The 21,043-nt window shown below is 40.4% G+C and overlaps 3 protein-coding genes across 5 annotated transcripts; 2 read left to right on the top strand and 1 right to left on the bottom strand.

Annotated features, from left to right (window-relative positions):
- Window positions 1-1,255: 1,255 nt before the first annotated feature.
- Window positions 1,256-2,554, bottom strand: LOC146642980 (uncharacterized). Of its 3 annotated transcripts, none has more exons than XM_085398956.1 (4): window positions 2,164-2,554; window positions 1,960-2,077; window positions 1,791-1,828; window positions 1,256-1,372 (listed from the first exon to the last, which is right to left on the bottom strand). In XM_085398956.1, exons 1-4 carry the CDS (start codon window positions 2,263-2,265, stop codon window positions 1,370-1,372), a joined length of 261 nt encoding a protein of 86 aa, XP_085255082.1. In that variant the 5' UTR covers window positions 2,266-2,554; the 3' UTR covers window positions 1,256-1,369. The 3 variants fall into 3 exon arrangements, with proteins under 3 accessions (XP_085255082.1, XP_085255081.1, XP_085255080.1); XM_085398955.1 differs by having other exon boundaries at window positions 1,256-1,369; XM_085398954.1 differs by having other exon boundaries at window positions 1,262-1,828.
- Window positions 2,555-7,066: 4,512 nt separating this feature from the next.
- Window positions 7,067-13,383, top strand: LOC146642979 (uncharacterized). Its single transcript, XM_085398079.1, has 10 exons — window positions 7,067-7,371; window positions 8,475-8,687; window positions 9,023-9,158; window positions 9,631-10,169; window positions 10,707-11,023; window positions 11,144-11,325; window positions 12,400-12,572; window positions 12,672-12,755; window positions 12,866-13,080; window positions 13,214-13,383. Exons 1-10 carry the CDS (start codon window positions 7,067-7,069, stop codon window positions 13,381-13,383), a joined length of 2,334 nt encoding a protein of 777 aa, XP_085254205.1.
- A 3,995-nt stretch (window positions 13,384-17,378) lies between these two features.
- urp2 (urotensin II-related peptide) lies at window positions 17,379-20,762 on the top strand. The gene is made up of 5 exons (XM_085399334.1): window positions 17,379-17,895; window positions 18,184-18,507; window positions 19,036-19,070; window positions 19,679-19,835; window positions 20,128-20,762. Exons 1-5 carry the CDS (start codon window positions 17,799-17,801, stop codon window positions 20,157-20,159), a joined length of 645 nt encoding a protein of 214 aa, XP_085255460.1. The 5' UTR covers window positions 17,379-17,798; the 3' UTR covers window positions 20,160-20,762.
- The last annotated feature ends 281 nt before the right edge of the window (window positions 20,763-21,043 follow it).

The raw sequence follows: 21,043 nt of genomic DNA, 5'->3' as shown, positions 1-21,043 counted from the left end.
CATAAATTCCGTTTTCATGGATGCCTGGATGTTAAACTCAATTGTTACACCTGGTAGAGCAGAACGCTGATCATTTTATTAAAGATGAAAGACTTTAGACAGTTTTTCAACTCTCAGTAATGCCACAGTGATCGTTTGATATATGGACCTGCAGCAGAGTTTAGACCCAGACACGGCTAGTGACGTCAGACTGAACAACCGGATAGCAGGTGAGCCCGGGAGCTGAAGGAGGCGGGGATCCCTCTCCATAATAGCTTCAGCAACGTTAACCATCACAAGCTTGCTCTTCAAATCGGGCGCTGTAAAGATGCGGTCGAGGATCGCTTGGATCCGAGCCGTCTCCTCCAGACACTCGGTGAGAGCTGAATCCGCTGGGTCCATGACTGGTCGGTTCGTTCTGTCACGGCGGGGTGCGCCAATGTGTGAGGAAGCAGGACCCAAAAGCAGATGATGGACGAGGAGTTGTAAGTTGTAACAGAAAAGTGATCCTTTATTAATGACGGCACAGGAAACCAAAGCAAACTGACAAAAACACTAAGAAACAAAAACACTAAGAGGGACTGAGACCAAAAAACTATAACTATAACTGTGGTGGAAAATAACAGGCAAAGACTATGACTAAGACTACCGTAGAATAACAGACGAAAACCATGACTGTGACTGAGGTCAAATAAACAGACGAACCGACAATGACAAGCAGAAAACAGAAGGCTTAAATACCCACATGAGGTGATCAGTGGAAGTGGAGGCACATGGGGGAACAGCTGACAGACATAACCCTAATGACAGGACCAAGAAAGGAAAGCTAACTATAATGAACAAGGAACACAAGACACTGTCAAAATAAAACAGTGTTACGGCCCTAGCTGGACCTCCTGATACTGCCCTTGTGTGGGCGTGGTGTTTTCTTCTCCCTCTCCTCCTTCGTTCTGGCCCCTCCCCTTGTCTCTCTCTGCCCCTGCCTTCTCCTTTAGGTCACACCTGCTGTTCATCTGCTCTCGTTACAACCAATTACCCTCAGGGGTGATATAAGCTGGAGAAGAGCAGTGTGGTGGAGGAGGGAGAGGTTTCTGGTGGATTTCCTCTGTGCTGGTCAGAGTGTGCTACTGGCCTAGGTGTGGAACAGCCTGCTGTGTGTGACCAGCCTTCTGGTGTGTGGCTCTTTGTGAGTAGTGATTGCCCATGAGTGACGGCAGCCTTCATTAGTTTGTGTGGCCTGCCTGGATATTGTTTGCTAGCATCGTTGCTGTCTCTTTCTGTTGAAGCTAGTGATGGGCAGATGAAGCCCCATGAAGCACTGAAGCTTTTCATCCAATTGGTTCACCCCAACGCGAAGCTTCATGAAGCTTCATTTGCTCTAGCAGGACACCTACTGGACGTAAAAATAATAGCTGGCATGAATTTGAAGAGTGTGGCATTTTGCACACAGCCTGTAAATGTCAACAACAAAAGGAGTGTGTAAAACATGTATATTGTAGTGATGGCAGTATACTGTGTATATTTATAGTGGCAGTATGGGAAATGATTATTTGGAAATGCTTGAAATGGAAATGATCATTTACTGTGAGGTGAGGTGTGGTTGGGGTGTGGACAGTAGTTGTGCTTTTGTAACGTTGAGGTATGGACAGCTACACACTCCTGCCTGTTCACATTTTATTCTGTAAAAACTAAATTTTCACTGCTTTTATGACCTTTTTAGTGGGGAGAACATAGCTGGGATTTAATGATTTAACAAATCTTTTGAATCCTTTGTCCTCCACAATGCTAAATGGCTGGGAGTCCTCAATCACCATGCTGACCAGGTCTTCATCTATTTGAGATTGTTCTCCTGAGGAAAGACAATAAAGACAAAGCACAAATATAAATATCACACACGTAACTTATAACAGTTGTATAATATTGTTATATCATTTAGTAACATTACTGCATGCTATATTATCATTGCATTTGATGGCTCACCTGGTCTTGCTCCACAATCGGTGTTCCTCTTATTCTCATGCAAAGCTCTGTAGTGCCTAAGCATGGATGAGGTGTTGTTGTTATATCCCAGCTCCCTGGCACATAGCAAACACTTCACCTTGTACAAAAGTCAAGACAGCTCAACATAAATTGTATTGCACCATCAGTATCATGACAATACATCTTCTGTAGAAATTTACATACCTTGTTGGGAGGAATAAAATCAAAATGTTCCCACACAGGGGAGGACATCCTCCTCTTCTTAGCTGGCTCCATTCTCTCCTGACTTTCTCTCCTCACTCTCATAAACCTCCAAACGGTCTCCAAACTCTCTCTAACCGCAACTCTCCATCAAACACCCACATTTTGAATGAAGTCTGAGGGGTTTATATCGCTGTCATATCTCGCGGCAAAGTTCGAACCACTTCATGAACCAGTCACGTGGTACAGCCGGGCAGCGAGGCTTCGGACGTCATCATTTTCAGCTCCTCCCATAAATGAAGCAAGCCTCGATACGCGCTTCGCGGAAACGCCCCCTCCATTACTCGACACACGCTCCGAAGCCTCGATACAGAACGTCCCATCACTAGTTGAAGCCTTATTGTTGCTTTCTTTGTTGAAGTGGTCATTACCACTTTGGGTTGACCTCCCTGATTTCTCATTAAAGCAGCGGTGCTGTCTCCTTTTGTTGTTGCCATTTATATGATTATTGAGGTGTTTGCCTACAATAAAGATCTATTTTATGTTAAATACCTCTGCCTGGCGTTCTTTCATTCCACCTGGATCTAACTGTTACTGTCCCCCACCCTCATCGCCTAGCTTTTAAGTGGGGACGTAACAAACAGGAACACTAAAACTAAGCATGGCAACACAAACTTAACAGACCTAAATACATAATGATAAATACCATCCATCCATCCATTAGCTACCGCTTATCCTTTTTCAGGGTCGCGGGGGGCGCTGGAGCCAATCCCAGCTGTCATAGGGCGAGAGGCGGGGTACACCCTGGACAGGTCGCCAGTCTGTCGCAGGGCCAACACACAGGGACAGACAACCATTCACACTCACATTCACTCACAGATTCACACCTAGTGGCAATTTGGATTATCCAATTAACCTATCCCCACAAACTGCATGTCTTTGGACGGTGGGAGGAAGCCGGAGTACCCGGAGGGAACCCACGCAAACACGGGGAGAACATGCAAACTCCACACAGAAAGACCCCGGCCTGATGGTGGAATTGAACTCAGGACCTTCTTGCTGTGTGGCAACAGTGCTAACCACCGTGCCACCGTGCTGCCCATGATAAATACCAAAACCCCAAAACATAGAAAACCAAGGAACAATAAACAATAACAACCCAAACTAAAGACAGATAGGAACTGACACAAAAACTAATAACATATCAAAAATGAAACCAATACAAAAGAGAGGCTCAGAGCGCTGGGTCAGAGACCCAGCCTGTGACACAAGGAGGACCACCGGAGGAGCAACCGTGTCACCCTCTTGGGAAGAGCTAAGGAGAGCCACAGATGAGGGGTCACCCAGCAGCCACGGAGCAGAGAACCAGCTCACATTAACATGCCTGACTCAATAGTCTTCATGTGCATTAGGATGAATGATCACATTGAGGCAGAGGTGGGAAGTAACGAGGTACAAATACTTTGTTACTGTACTTAAGTAGAATTTTCAGGTACCTGTACTTTGGCAGCTTGTTTTTTTTACTCCCTACATTTTAACACAAATATCTTAACTTTCTACTCCTTACATTTCCAAAAACAGGCTTGTTACTTTTGGTTTAAGACATTTGAGGGGAGTTATTATTTCACATCACCGTGCACCTTCAAAACTCAAACCAGTTTGAGCCTAAACACATGAAAAGCATCCAAATGGTGCAGAAATCAGCAGGAGCGATCGCATCTCCAATCGCGATCGCGATCTCCAAGATTACATCGATCGGTGCTTCCAGGATCTTGTAATGAAGAAGGCCCAGAGTGCATCTTCCCCGGCCAAATGTGAGACGCCGTCGTCGAAAAGATGTCGCCCGGCAGCCAGCCGGCAAAGATATTGCCGACATACTGGAGTCAAACGACAACCGATTGTCCAGTTTTGATGCAAGGCTGCAATTGGTGTAGATCAGGGGTTGGCCACCCTGGGCACGCGTGCCACAGCTGGCGCGCGAAGGGTTAACTGATTGCATGACCATAGCTGGACTGGCCATCGTCCATACTGGGTATGTGCCCAATGGCCGATGGTGATTTTTCGTTTTTATGGGCCGATGATTTTTTTTTTCTTTTTCTTTTTTGTAAATAACGGTATAAACAATGGAAGCTGGTGGATTGGCCAGGTGCTGGCAGATGTGTAAAAATAACTCTGGCGGTGGCTATGGCGGAGTTTCCACAGAGTAGATGAGGGGAAGGGGAGACAGGAGGAGGAGAGACCCGAGGCGGCCGCCGGTCCGAGTGTCAGGTGAACTGAACTTCAGGTAAGAAGTTATGACCTGCAGTCTATCTGGGTCAGATATAAACCAAGTTTAGGTGGTTTATTTTCGTTGTGCTGACTTTTTACAGTCAGTTACAATAACTCGTACTGCGTGCTAGCTAGCATGACGGAGTTTCTACAGCTGGGTGGTGCTATGATGTTACTGATAGTGAATTTTATTTTATTCATAAGGTTAGGTAGTAGAGTTGCCAACCGTCCGTAAAAAGACGGAATCGTTCTGTATTCAGAGACAATGTTATTCGTTTCTTGTTGAGGTGAAAAGAAACACAGTTTGTCCCGTAATTCAGCTACAATGAAAAAGGCACAAAGCTGGAGTTATTCTGTGTTTACGCTGCACAGCTGCCTCTTATTCTCTCATTCTCTCCCCTGCCTCTCCTGTTTCTACTTCAATCATGAAACTGATCAATGATCAGCTGATCGTCTCTCTTGTTTGTTTATCGCTCACTTTGCGCCAGAAAGAGGAAACCAGCAGATGTCGCGCTAAACAACAGCAGCACGTTTAAGCTTGATCAGCTGTTGTTAGAATTTATTTAATATTAATTTCTAGTATCAGCTGATGTTTGCTGGAGCCACAGCTGTAAAGCTGCTGGTCATGATGTGGGTTTGGATATGTGGTGAGAGGGAAACGTGAAGATGAAACCAGGAGATGTCCTTACTGGATCATCAGAGCTGAACAGGTGATGGAGAAACAGGTTTACCTTTTAGGTGACATGGATGAGTTGAAGTTATGAGCTGTTTCTGAGAGACAAATAACACCAGGATCCTTTTCTAAGCAGCTGACAGCTGGTAACTGTGCAGGGGCGGGTCTAGCAAAGTGTTGCCAGGGGGGCAGGTAGGGCATTAACAGGGAGAGGGGGGCACAAAGAAATACTTTTCTTTCTTATTCTCATTTAAAATGTCTCACTTTTAATAAATAATTATCTGAATCTTACAACCAAAGTTTTTATCTGATGTAAAATGTATAGAAATTATACATATACCAACAAGACATGCATTTTCTGTTGTACAGACCATTTGCTGTTATGGAGTTCTTGTTATGGATAAAAAATTTGTTTCAAAATAGCTGATAACTGTTCGCTGATAGCTGCAAACATCTGCAAACAAATACAATTCTATAAAGTTGTTGTCAGGGGTTGCTGAGTGGATGTGGAGAAAAGGACTCAAACGCAGGACTCATGGTGAAGATGCAGGGTGTTTATTGTGAGGGACGAATGACGAAAACAGGAGATGGCTGACTGACTGAATAACTGAATGAACGGCTGACTGATCTGAACTTGGGAGGCAAACATGGGGCATAGACAGCAGTTACAACATTAATGACGCGACGCTGACCAGGAGAGAACTGAGGACTTAAATACACTGGCTGATCAATGACTGATAGGTGACAGGTGAGTGAGCAGCTGAACACAATTGAACTAACGATGCATGGAATAAGAACTAGAACATAATGCACACAGAGTTACGTAACACACAACAGGAAGTGGAACGTACAGAGGATAAACAGTGAACATGAACTGAAAATACTGGGTCAACGACCCAGAAACCCTGACAGTTGTTCTATATAGTGTGTAACTGTTGATATAGAGGGTTATTATATTTATTGCTAATGCAATTATATGGCACATTGACTTCTGAGGAAATTTTAGATGGCACTCATCATCAAAAAGCAGAATTTACACCGTCACTCTCCGTCAGTGATCTAATTGGAATGTTTCCGGGTTTTCATGCTGCTCACCCCTGTCCTTGGTTTCTTTCTTTATTTCTTTCACTGCTTCGATCACCTGCTTCCACACTCATCCACAAACAACAACCTTTATTTCAACACATACGCACAGCACGATCATGCACAATCATGCGCTCAACGGCAGCACATTTACATCAATCAGACAGCGCACACAGTCGTATATGATACACACACTTAAGTATGAGGGGCCGTACAAGCCAAAATTTATTCTTTGACTCTCACACACATACATTCTTCTTTCACACACATATATTTTCACTCTCACACACATATATTTTCACTCTCACACACATATATTTTCACTCTCACACACATATATTTTCACTCTCACATACATATATTTTCACTCTCACACACATATATTTTCACTCTCACACACATATATTTTCACTCTCACATACATATATTTTCATTCTCACACACACATATATTCTTCTTTCACATACATATACTTTCACTCTCACGTAGTTTTATTTTAATTTTTATATTTAGATATTTTTATTCTCATGTTTACACATATTTAACACACACATTGCAATATTATGCTCTCTTATACATGTATTTTAATCTACATATTTACACATTTGCACTCTAACATACATGCATTTTCATTTATGCATTCCTACATTTTGCTCTCATTTACATGCATTCAAAATGCATTTAATCTTACAAATAATATATGTATGTAAGAAGAGAATGCATACATATCTGAAGAAAATATATGTATGCAAGAGAATAATGTATGTGAATGAAAGAGTATAGTGGAAACGGAAGGAGTTTAATGGAAACGGAAGGCTGGGTGTCTGTACCGCTGTGATTGGCTGAGAAGCACGCGCGGGTCACTTTCAAGTGTCTGACAGCATGGAGGGGGGAGAAGAAACTCGAGTTCTTCAGCAAGCTGTCGGGTTGTTAAGAAATATTTTATCATCTCCTGAAACGGTCACATCGTTGTCCTCGTCACTTGATCGAGATGGGATGGGCTCAACTGCACCCAGTGTTACCCACAGCACGGTGGAAAGTGAGATGAGGGAACTTTTTAGACCAGCTAACACCCGGGTATCTTCAACGAGTCAAGTAGCTACACGGAGTTCGACTGGAGTGGGGCAGTCTTTGCGATATCAGACCCAGAAACACTTTGGCAACTGGAACTGCAGATCAAGGAAAAGGTAAGAACAAAACAGTTTGCCACTTAACTATACAACTGCGAAATACAAAATACGAAATGTGCTTTGCTGATTTAGCAACGCACTTTTTTACCCTTATAAATTTTTAGCCCTAGCTAATTTATTCAGCAGCATCCACATTAAAAACAGTAAAGACCGTGGCATTTATTTCAATATTAGTGGCTGTTTGTACTTGTGACCCGAGTGTAAGTTGATGCTTACTTTAAGATTACTTTATTAAATCTTCTTTATTAATGTGGGAGGTGGTAGCTACATTAGCCTGCTAAATAAAAGGTTGGGTTAATTTTCTTGTTGTTTTTGTTTAGTTTTGTATTTATTTATTTATTTATTTTTTGGGGTAGAATTTTAATCTTGCTAGAAGACATCAATCCAACTCTGTGTTGTGAGTGGATCAATATCTGTACCACTGTAGAGGTAGATAAACATGGATGCCAAGTCATGCCTTCAGTCCAGTTTCTACAGTGTATGAAATAAGAAAAAAAGAAATATGATCGGTGTCCTTTTTGTTCTTTAGTCAAAGTAATAGCAAATGTTTCTTTGTATGCCTCTTTGTAGAGCAGTAAAAAAAAAATCCTTATGCATTGTACTATATATATATATATATATATATATATATATATATATATATATATATATATTTTTTTTTTTTTTTTTTTTTTTTTTTTTTTTTAATTCAAGCGTCAGTGAATTAAAATGGTCAAACCCCAAAACATTTTCTATTTTACGTACATTTTCCATTTTTTTTCAAAGGCAATTTATAGGCATGCTATTACTTTATGCATTTTTTTTCTTTCAAATTATGTTTCTGTTATTTGTGTTTGCTATTATACTCAACTCTTACATGCACAAGCAACTTTAAACATATTCAAGTGGGCTAAATGGCTAGCTGCGATACTGTTTTTTTTTTTAATATAAACTGTGTAACATTTTATTTTATTTATAAAAGCTTAGCAACAGTTTAACATGTAAGCTGGTCACTACCAAGTGACATTAGCAACTTTCTTAAGGAACTGATAGTGTCTAAGTATAGGTAAATAAAACAAAAGATACATAAATCTGAATATAGTTTCTGTTTTGTTTCATAGGGCCAAGACACATTATCATGATACTTTCAACAAAGATGTCATCCTTCTTCCACGGCCATCAAGCAGTGTTGTTGTCAAGCATCGCACAAAACAACATTTACATGAACAAGGGCATATATTGAATGGATTTGAATTCCAAAAATCCTGGGACCAGAAAACTGTCTCTGAACAAATAAGGGACGCCTTTGGAGATAAACTTTCTATTGATGTAAGGTAGGTTGTGCTAGCAGTCGAAACCTAATGCGACACAGCTTTTGTCAGTAGTCTTTTCGATATCTAGGCATTTCAAAGCTTTACATAACGATTTAAGTCAGAGAACAGGTAGACATGAATCAGTAAACTAAAATAAAAGAACCAAATCAGTTATCCTTTCTTGAACACTCCATTTTTGGCATACTTTTTTGACATTTGTATAAAGTTTACTTCTGTTACTACTGGTTTAAGTCTGATTCAAAGAGGAAAACAAGATTAGCTCTAAAAAAGTTATTGGAACATTTTTGCTGTTTTGGATTTTAAACATTTTACAACTTACTGTAACTGTTTTCCAGCCTGGAGTTTCTGATGGCTTGTGGAAACAGACTGATTGCGCCCAAACTGCGAGCAGGACAGGAGCTGGATGCAAATCTCATACATAAAATTTATAAATCGAAAGCCCTATACATCAGACCATCAAAACCAATTTTGGTACGTTGGTTGACTTTTGAATGAATCTACATAACACTGTACAGTAATAATATGAAGACCAGAAATTGGTGCATAAACAACCTTTGAACTTTCTCATCTCTGTTCTTTTTAAACTTGCCTTTCACCTTTTGTAGTTGGATAGAATAGTACCAAGTTAATGTTCCTTTTTTAAAATGTTAATCCTAAGCTCTGGTATTGACTAAATTTACAGCTGCTCTGTTGGACTGTTTGTGAATTATAGAACGTAAGACTACTGCTGTTCAGGAGATGTGTTACAATTTTGTCTGCCTAGTATGTAAAAGTAATTGTGAGAAAGATCTATTAACTCTTGAAATTTCTCACCCTATGGTAGCTGGGATAGGCTCCAACCACCCCACCTCTGATAAGAATAAGCAGAAGAGGTTGGATATATGGTATTTAATGTTCAAATTCAATATATGTGAATTATTATAATTATTATTTTATTTCTAAGGATGATATTACAAGCTACAGCAGTGAGGAAAACTGTGAAGAAAACCCTGTTTCATCAAGGCAGCTGCGCTCATCATCTTCAGACAGTTTTGCCAGTTCAACAGCTGCCTTCCAACCAATCTCTGCTCCGACGCAATCTCCTGCCTCATCAGTTTGTAATGGAACATTATTAACGGAAACTCCTGCCTTGACCCATGAAAGTAGTATCTCACACAAGTACAGCAGCGCTTCAACAAACATTTCCTTCAGCCAGTTACCAGTGTCTTCATTGGAAATCTACCCTTCCACTAGTCAGCCTTCTACCTCATCATCTGCATCTTTAAGTGATCCAGTTCTGGTCCTGATGTGCCGAAATACCTCAAGCTCACCCTACCAGACCAGGAATCCAGAGAATGATTGTTCAGCATTACCCTCTACATCAACACACAGTCAATCTGTAAACTACGATAACTACCTTTCAATCATGACTCCACTATCTGACATGTCTTCTGATGATGAGGAACTTAACCAGGCTATACTAGCAAGCCTGCAGAGCGAAAGGTTAGTTTCAAATACAAATGTTTTACAGTAGCCAATTAAACACACCATATTTGTTGCAATCCAATACTGTAACCAGTGTTGTGAAGGAGTGTAATCCATCCTCAGATAGTTATATGCATATATGATATTTATATTTGCTGTTAACAAAACAGTTTTTTGAATAATGTCTACAGAGTCAAATGATAATGCTGTAATGCTGGCAAATTTTATTTTATTTGAAATAGGCAGCGAATTTTTAACAGCCTATCTGACAATGAAATGAAATTTACTTATTGTGCATTGAAACTATTTTTCTTTGCTCTAGTGCTTTCTAGTTCTCCAAAACATATAAACAATATAAAAAGCCACTGAGCAATATACTCCTTTGTACATTTTGCTTATGATTATGATAATTTCCTTTAGGGATTAATAAAGTATGCTGATTCTGATTTTGACAAAACTTTGTATGTCCTTGTAGCCCTTGTATGTGAATGTTTTTACTGATGTTCTTTTCAATATTTTTTCTTTTTTTTTCTTTTCTTTTTTTTAATCCTACAGGACTTCAAGTTGTTTGGTATCAGCAAAAGATATTTTGGAGGAACTTTCTGCAAAAGTAAACCAACAGAAGAAATGCAAGTTCAACATTAATAGATCAACAGTCCTGGATGGAGCAATTAGAGGTTTTAAACAAGCGACAGATGATCCATGCCACACAATTTCTGTCAGGTTTTCTGACGATATGGGAGTACCTGAAGAGGCTGTTGACTTGGGTGGACCAAGAAGAGAATTTCTAAGACTTCTGATCGAAGCTTTACCCCTGTCTCCAATGTTTGAGGGTGAAGAAGGCAAAATGAACTTGGCGCTTGATAGTGCTGGTATGTATTGATTTTAGGCTGATATCCCTGGAGTAATGCAATAAAAAAATCATTTTTATGAAGTTCGTGTCAAGCGCTTTCATGCATCTATTGACATGTAATGTTTTTCATTATTTCTAGCCATGAGGGAGGACAGGTACTTCATTGCAGGCAGAGCCATTGCAGTAAGCCTTGTACATGGTGGTCCACCAGCAGGCTTTCTGTCCCCAACACTCTTCTCTTGCCTTGTTGATGGCCCAGATTTGGCTAAACCAGTTTTAGAAGATGTTGCCGATAGTGACCTGCGTGAAAAAATTAAAAGGGTAAAACTGATTTGTCAGTTGTTGGATAATGTTTTAGTATTGTGTGTGTCGCGCTGGCCTAGTAGGTGTGGCTGTTATTCCTCTCTTCCTCCTCCTGCCCACTACCTGTTCGGTGCTGCTGCGTGCGCATGGCCACTGATTAGACCTTGGGTGCAATCAACAACTAAGCACGGCCTGGTGTGCGCCGCCCTGCCAGGTGAGCCACATTAGAGCAATCAAGGGTGGGCGTGCCTAGTAGACCTTAAAATGCATGCAGCAGTCATTTGACCTGTGAGCAACATACTGAGAGGACGGCAAACAAAGCACTTTTCCACTGTGAGGAAGACTTTGAACAAGACGGGCTATCGGTAAGCTCTTGAGCTCACATTTGCTGCACATATATTTGGAACTGTGGAAGCTCAGTTGTGCAAATGTTTTACGCTTAAGGAAATAGTTGCTGCATTTAAGTTTAAAAAATTATATTGACAAAAATGAATGTTTAAGTTTGAATAAATTGTTTGTTCAGTTAGTGTTCCCACATATTTATGTTAATTAATATTAAAAATAGTTACCCCCCAAATCCTTGGGTGGATCGTAAAACTAGTGAATAAATGTTTGGTTTTGATTTAAAGAAAATAATTCTTTGTAAAGAAAATCCTTAAAGTCTATTAAAATGTTTGAACTTTAAAATGTATACTTTAAAATACAATTGTTTATTAAAAAAAAGTGTTAATGCAAAGAAGACACATTTTGTATATTTAAGAACCACAGTTAAATTAACACAGTTAACCACATGGTAAATGGCTTTACTGAAGTGTATTTTGTTATTTCATCTGTCTTCTGTGTAATGCATGTAATTTATCTGAATGGTTAATGGAATGTTCTTTATTTTTGTGTTGAAAGGTTTTTTTTACCTGCTGCTACCTACCTACCAGCTATCAAACTAGCTGGTCACAATAAAGTTGAGTGAAATTCAAAGTCTGGTCTTTTTCAAGTGTGGGCACCTCACAGTCAAAGGAACACTTGACAGTGTGCATTTCGTTCTACTCCATGTATTAATTGGGGCCCATTAATTTTTTATTTTTTTATTTGAAGGTTAAAGAGTGTAAATCCTTTGAAGATCTGATAGTAGCAACTGAGCCACTTCAGGAATACTTAGCCAATGCTGGCTGCCTGAGGCCGCTACGGAGGCTGGAAGACAAGGATCTGCTTATACATGACATTATCATGTTCCAAGTAATACACAGAGTCCGTGGTCCATTTGAAAGGTATGTATGTATTTATTTACTGTTGTCCAATAAGTAACTCAAACCCATGCTGATTGCCTTGTATTCTGGGAATTTTGTGTGACATTTCTTTATGTGTAGGTACACCATGCCTCCAAAGGTGACAGCATCACATGAAAAATGCAGATTTGGGATATACACTTTTGATGATGTGAATAATCTGAAGTAAAAATTATTGTGTATATATAAATTCATATGTTTTAGATTATACTTCTTGGATCCATTCATTTTTGATGTGATTTGTGATTTTAAAGGTAATTCTGATTATCATTTAGATTTCAGGATGGACTACGGACACTTGAGGTGCTGGACAAAATCCAAGATCACCCAGAGAGTTTTCGCACCCTTCTATGCTGGTCACCTTCAGTGCTTACAGCTGACCTTCTTGACAGCCTCTTTACCATCCGCCTTTCTCCAGCTGGGAGCAATAAAAGGCATGCTGAAGCAGTTGTCATTAGTTTCTGGAGAGACTACCTAACAGATGCAGAAGGTAAATTTAGCGTTTTAAGCATTGTGTTCAATTTATAATGCAGTGCATCTTTTCATTGAATCAGTTAAAAGTAGAAATGCTTGCTGTGTTTTTGTCTTTAATGCCATTTTTGACAGTATTGCTTTTCCTTTAGATCAAGACGGAACACAGAAGCTGGGGACAATTCTTGCCTTCGCCACTGGAGCCAACACTGTTCCACCAATTGGCTTCTCTCCACAACCGTCCGGTTCTGAAATTCTGTGGCAGCTCTTTGAATACGTGGCAAATATATATAATGAAGACAAAATAAATGGACCTCATTAAGTGAATCTAATACACCATGCTCCTCCATAAAATTGAAAAGATTAACAAAATGATATGAGACCACTCGATTTAATTCTGCCCATAATCGCTCAATTCTTTGATTATGCACAGACCTGCCAGTGATAACACTATGCCTGTTCAGTCCTTGCCTGTAAAGCATGAAACGGGCAACACCAGTGTTTTCTAGTCCATGATCACATCTCACGCTGGATGGCATTCCAAAGTTCTGAACACCAACCATGAACAGTGACAAAACACTTGATGCGCTGTTGTTATCTAAACACGCAAGGTAGACGTTGGTTCTACTGAAACCATCCACACAGCCATGGAACACCATCCTCCATCTCACAAGTTTGTGGTTTCCATCTATATGCCTATAGAAAAATGAAATAAGTATAAGTTATGTATGGGGAAACTATGACATGGTCAAGGATATGCACACGTTTGAGTAAATAAAACAATGAGTTATTTTGCTTTAGATAATCCATTTCGCTATAGACTTAGAATCAGGACTGTTTTTCTGTTAGAATTTTCTCACCATAACTGATTGGGGAAAGGAACACTGTACAGTCGTCGACGTATTGCATTGAGTCTTCTGAGGGAACGTCCAAAGGGGTCAATTTCTTGTAGACTTTGTCTTACACGCCACCTTTGGATTCATAACCCACGTGATCTCAAGCTGCCATGCACATATCGTTCACCTGCATTTGTGGTATACTGAAGGATTTCCCTAACAACCCTGTTCAGGTTTTCATCGGATAATGTTGCATAAGTCAGTGGCTCAATGCCAAGGTCCTCTCTGTGCCTGTACAGAGTACGGGAGCTAACCCCTAAGCATGTTGCAATGCTTTGCCAGTTCATTCCAAGAGATACTAAATGAGATATTTGCTCTCTTGAAATGCTGTATCGCGGTCGACCTTGAGAGCAAGTCATGAGAGGTGGAGGTAGCAAGACAAGTCTGTTCTCAGATGTAGTTCCTTGTCTGGTTTCATAAGCAGTCAGTAAAAAAATTAGCCATCCATTTAAGGACTGTAATGTATTCACTGCTTCTCTATTTCTTGCATCGTCAACAAATCTTGAGATGGACAAAATTCCAGATAAGGTTTGAATGTGATCACCAAGTTCTCTATGGAGCCTCTGACGAACAAAAGAATCTGTAGCTTCTCTTTGAATTTGTTCCAAACATTCTAATACATTATTTAAAAAAGTTCTAATGTCATTTTCATTACTACTTACTCGACAAATTAACTGCAATACTAGCAAAGAAAGCAGGACAACTTTGAACAGCTTCATTGCTTGGTTCTTCTGGTTTAGGTCTGGGTATGTCAAGTAAGTTCTCCAAGTGTATTACATTTCCTGGTTTAAGAATAACTTCCTGCTTAAAGGATTAACTTCCTGTGTTAGGAAATGCAGATGTGAATGTCAGAGTGTATGTATGCAAGGGTAAAGGATAAACACTGGGATTGTATGTGTATATGAGTATAGGAGTACAAATATGTGTTGAAAGGTAAAGGGTATGTATATATATGTATGACTAGAAAGTGCTGCACCTGCAAGGAGAATAAATATATGTCAACATAAAAATATGTAGCATTAAGAAAAATAAAATACATGTGTGTGAAAGGAAGATTAATGGATTTATGTGAGAGTGAATATACATGGATATGAATTAAGAATAAACAGCAGCGGAACACGTCTGGCACTGCGGGATTTGATTCCCTGCCGTTTTAGTGTGTTACTGATGGTGACCTTTGTTACTTTGGTCCCAGCTCTCTGCAGGTCATTCACCAGGTCCCCCCGTGTGGTTCTGGGATCTTTGCTCACCGTTCTCATGATCATTTTGACCCCACGGGATGAGATCTTGCGTGGAGCCCCAGATCGAGGGAGATTATCAGTGGTCTTGTATGTCTTCCATTTTTTGATGATTGCTCCCACAGTTGATTTTTTCACACCAAGCTGCTTGCCTATTGTAGATTCACTCTTCCCAGTCTGGTGCAGGTCTACAATACTTTTCCTGGTGTCCTTCGAAAGCTCTTTGGTCTTGGCCATGGCGGAGTTTGGAGTCTGACTGTTTGAGGCTGTGGACAGGTGTCTTTTATACAGATGATGAGTTCAAACAGGTGCCATTCATACAGGTAACGAGTGGGGGACAGAAAAGCTTCTTACAGAAGACGTTACAGGTCTGTGAGAGCCAGAGATTTTCCTTGTTTGAGGTGACCAAATACTTATTTTCCACCCTAATTTACGAATAAATTCTTTACAAATCCTACCATGTGGATTCATGGATTTTTTTTTTCACATTCTGTCTCTCACAGTTGAAGTGTACCTCTGGTGCAAATTACTGACCTCTGTCATCATTTTAGGTGGGGGAACTTGCACAATCGGTGGCTGACTAAATACTTTTTTGCCCCACTGTAAATGGAGAAAGGGTGGGTGGTTTCTCTGCACAGTTGGATAAATGGTAAATGGCCTGTATTTATATAGCGCTTTACTAGTCCCTAAGGACCCCAAAGCGCTTTACATATCCAGTCATCCACCCAGTCACGCACACATTCACACACTGGATGTTGTATACTATTCAAAACCGGGTATCAAAATTACACTGAAGCCTATTGGTTGAGTTTTGGTAGCATCCTGGGTATCAGTAACTAGTCATCATTAGTAGTAGGTTTGAATCTCACCTCTACCTATCCAGTGTAACGTATTTTTGTTTCATTGGATGCTTCAAATTGCAGTGGGTCATATGTGTTGACTTTCACATCTTAACATCAGGGCTCCATTTTTATATCTCATCTATAGCACCTATGTGAGCCTGTCTCAGAGTACCTGAAATCGCAAAACAGCGACAGCAAGAGAGAAAGACACAAAAGGGAAAAAATCAAGCTGCTACTATCTTCAACTATGTCATGGTTATTAATAGACAGAGACTTTCACCAGCTGAAAAACTGCATGAAAACTTACTAGAAAATAATCTAGTCAGATTCTGATATTCCTGTTTTTGTTTTGATTTTTAAAGAATGAAATGAATGAAAGAAATGTGCAAACACACATCCTGTAAGTGTCTATAAGAGGAGAAGCTAAAGGCTTCTACAGAAACTGGAAGAAGAAAACATTCCGTTTGTATTTCCCTTAAACTTTCAAACTCAGTCACTTTTTGTCTCCGTGGACACACACAGTGTGTTAACGTCAAAGCTAGTCAGAAAGATTGAGACAATGAGGGAATGTTTTTAAACTAAATTCTTTTCACCCAGCAACTCTCCTGGTCTCTCTCACCCTTCTTATATTCTATCTCTTTGCAAAGTTCAATATTTCCCCCCATCGTGTCCTTCCACCATCACACGGATTAATGTGGTTCACGGGTGTATATTTGTAGCTATCACTAAGGTGTCAGCTTTCTGTCTGAAGGTTTAGTCATTCCAATGAGCAACAACTGAAAAGCCCTTTTTGGACATGAATTCCCAGCCTTCATGTGCACTTTGATGTGCATCCCGCTTGTTTTCAGAGTCTGTGTGTGGTTTTCACTATTCTTCCAAGTTCATTTGTATGTGTATGTGAGTTTCTAGTGTATTCGTGTGTGTGTGTGTGTGTGTGTGTGTGTGTGTGTGTGTGTGTGTGTGTGTGTGCAGTCGGAGGCTCCAAGCCCTCATGCGTCAGAATGCTTTTCTTTTTCTGTGGCCCCTGAGCAAACATATTAAGAACTACCTTATCACTGCTTATACAGCCATGTCCACATACACAAGACACACATATTAAACACAAGCCTAAGCACACACACACAGACACCAGATTCACAAAACAATACAGCTGACACCAAACACACAAAGCTTGCCGCCACACTCTCCAAATGTCACCGACCCATCGAGGAGGAAGGGCTGGGCTACGTGGCCTTTCAGGTCTCATTGGTTGATGCTGAGAAATCAGTCTGACGCTCTGGGACAAACCAAGGATTATAAAAGCGAGGTACGCTGACTGTGTCCGAAAAAGCAACACACTCTTGACAAGCCTTCTTTGAGAGGTGCATCCATGGATTATGAAAAGAAAAACTTTCTCTGTTTCACAGATGAAACTGATGCTGAACTGTAGGTTTTTTAGAGAAGCTGCAGAGATTTAATTGACAAATACCAATTTAGGTGTAGTATCACACCTGAAGATAACGCTGATTATCTCTTTGAGTAAACTGGAAACGACAGACTCTCCATAGACAAGTCACTAAAAGAACCCAGAAAATCTCCAGAGCTCATTTTTTGGATGGATAATTTGAGCATCAGGAGAAACAATACAGACTGAGAACTTGTAGAACAAAAACACTGTGGGAAAAAGATTCTTAGTCCAAGTTTGAAACTTTCAGAAAAAGTAAATTCATATAGACTTCAGGCCTGAGCATCATCTTTTCTTCTTTTTCAACTAAAGCCACAATGCTAAACAGAGCAACAGCTTTGATGGGGATGGCGTTCATCCTGCACGTTCTGATGATTCTAGGGATGCAAGTGGAAGCAGCAGCTGATGAAAGAGGTAAAAAAATGTTAATAATACAAGACCGCCTAATTCTCATAGCCGGCATTTCCTTATTCTTGAAGAGTTACTGGTTAAAGGTTTGTTTGTGTTTAAAAAAACTGTGCTTTCATTTAAAGCACGTCACAGTTTTTAAAAAAGTCATTCAGTCTTCAGCCTCGGTCTTTGCATCAATCGTTTCAAAAGAAGGTGTATGATGGCTGGAACCGAATAGCAGCTTCTTGTGTTTCTGTGCACGCTCTTCATGGAAAAGCCAGCCTAATCGCTTTATTGTTATTTGTTTTGTAGGCTTTGTGAAACAACCACGTTCCCTTCGTAGTCTTTTTCATGTCTCAGCTGTTCCACAGAAGACCTTAGCATTCAATTCAAACCAATACCTGAAGCACTGGCTCCTCAAAAGCACAGCAGCTCAACATGATGGTACAGCACAAACCACTGACCGAACTGCCACAAGAACTATTGCAGACACCAAGTCCAAGCAACCAGTGGTCAACAGCAACACAGCTGGTCCTGGTACACAAGCCAAGCTGCAGAAGATGATCTCAGCCCTGGAGGAATTTCACCGGGCATTTAACAGAACCCGGAGCTCACAGCTTACCATCATGCCACGAGGTAATACCACTCTTCTTTTAACTTTTTTATGCATTTCCTTCTTCATTGTATTATAAAATGTATTACTCTTTAAGGTTCCAGCATTAGCAGAAAGAAAACGCCAAGAGAAAGGTCTCAACATAAAGAATATCTCTCCCACATTAAGACACTGTATCTGGGATATTTTCTACCATTGGCCTTTATCACAGCACGAAGGAGGAGATCAGATAATCAGAGCATCAGTCAATCACCTGCCCCTCCCCATGTACCTCGATGTCTCCACCAGAATGAATGAATATGCCTTTGTGAATATGTTTTTTAAAGTTCTTTGAGTACTCTGACTAGACTAGAAAAATATTAGTTCATTTCAAAACACTTTGTACTTACGAGTTGCTGCATTAAAGACTATTTAACATCAGACTAACTCAAACATGCAGCTCCTTAGGTAATGTCTGGAGAGACTCAGGACTGCACAGTATTTACAGGCTTGGCCTAAACCAAGAAGTGACCTCTGCTTTCCTGACATTTTTGTTTTGTTTTTCATTTCAGTAAGCAGCAGAAATGCCGGGGGGAAAGAGAAAGTGGTAAGTTAGACCCAAAGTCTAAAGATCTGAGTGCTGCATGAATGTATGAACAAATGTCACTTAGTAGGGCCCGCAGTCTGAAGCGGTTCAAGTGGTCAGTCAGATTAGAAACATGCAAAATAACTGCATTCAAATTAGACATAAAGAAAACAGATACGTGAATTGGCTGACAAGAAATGAGAATTTTGTGCTCCCTGCATTATTCACTTGCTTGAGTAGTCTTTGGTTGCTTGCAGGTTAATAGTCTATCTGAAGAGAAAACTGGCTTGTTGTTTAGTTTTATTCAAAACACTGGTCTTTGTCCCAAAGGTGGGCAGTTCTAATGAAGTGCTGGTTGCATTTTGAACATGACTTCTTAAATCCAGCAATAAAGAACTTTGACCAAAGGATTAAATGAACCAGAGTGTGACAGGGTGCAGAAACGAGGATGTCTTGAAATCCAAGCAAAGCCACTATGTAACAATTTCCACGTATAGGAGTGTAAAACAGCCAATGATGTTTGTGTGGTTGCATTCTTAAAAGGGGGGAGAAGGAAAGTATCTCGTTGATGACTCGTGCTTTGATTGCTGACAGCCAGTTTAATCTTTTTGTTACCGTTGTGATGGAAGCTCACTGCTGCTGAAGGAGCGGTGAATCCCACCACTGCGTGCCCAGTGTTACTTGACAGCACTGCATCCAAAGCCAGTGCAGACGTCATCCCAAGCCTGACTGGTCGAAACTTTAGGAAGTCCTTCCCACCACAGACCAAGAAGACCAACAAAAGAGGTGAGCAAAGTTAGTATATATCTTCTGACAGGTGGTGTATTTGGTTGACAGACCATAATAATAAACAGGTCAAACCTATTTATGTATTAAGCCAAGCTGCTCTCATTCAGCTTTGATTAATGCAGCACATTTGCAGAGCGGCAGTTCTTGGGGACTGGAGTGCATAATTATGTGTGCAATTTTTAGTGTGCATGAATTTATCATTGCTCTTTGAGGTGTTGTCACAGCTTTTTCACCAGCATGTCTTCAGACTGATTTATAACCACGTGTTCCTTCTTTGCTTCTTCCACAGTGTGTTTCTGGAAGTATTGCTCTCAGAAATGACAGCTTTCCAGCCGCGGCTCACTTTTGTGTCTCATCTTCTTCCTTTCGCTCATCCTTCCATCTACCCAAGTATGCGTCTCCATTTTTTATTCAGCCTCCATCCTCTTCTGTATCTCCTGCCTGACTTTTGAGTGCTAAGAAACTGTGGCTATGACAACAGAAAGATCTTCGTGCCGAACCAGGCCGGCGCCAGCCTTGGACCTTTTCATTCATGCATCAACTAACAAGACAGACCAGTCAAAACAAACCTTGTGCACCCTTGGTCAAGACACACACACTTGTTAACCCTTACGCTCCTTTATAAGACAGACACGCGTCAGTTTTTCAATGTGTGTGCCATATTTTAAATAAAGTTTATCATTTGCATAGCAAATACTGACTGTGATGACAAAGGCTGCCATTTTATTTCCTACAGTCAGAGATCTGAAACAGTAACTTCACTTTGTGGTTTTTCTTTGATTACACAGTTTGTATTTAAAGGATTTTGTAACACTGGTTGTTGAGCTGAGATCAAATACAGTACTTTATTTAGATACAGCTTCAGCAGCAGTATGTTGCAATCTGACACTAAATCATCATCAGAGTTAATAGTATTTGATGAGTGACACCAGCTAGCCTCAGTAGTCAAACCAGCCTATGTCCAGACCAGCAGTGAATTCTTCAACCGGGCGTTTCTGGGGAAACTGGACTGTGAGTATTTGGTGTCCGGGTATGTAAATTCTGGGTCACTTCATTCAAAGGGTTTCTGCAGAAGTCAGCGTCATTGTCATCCAGCTGGTGATTATATACAAGTCTCTGTGTTAAATGTGCTTGACCTTGCAATCACAATCATTTTGTCTATTTTTATTTACCACAATGATTCAAGCATACACTGCTTTGGAAAG

The sequence above is a fragment of the Rhamphochromis longiceps genome, linkage group LG23 (assembly GCF_057381845.1).
Source record: "Rhamphochromis longiceps isolate RC_006_pf linkage group LG23, R_longiceps_female_GT1.1, whole genome shotgun sequence".
Taxonomy (NCBI): Eukaryota; Metazoa; Chordata; class Actinopteri; order Cichliformes; family Cichlidae; genus Rhamphochromis; species Rhamphochromis longiceps.
Note: the sequence above shows the minus strand (reverse complement) of the source record. Positions and strands in the feature narration are given on the sequence as shown.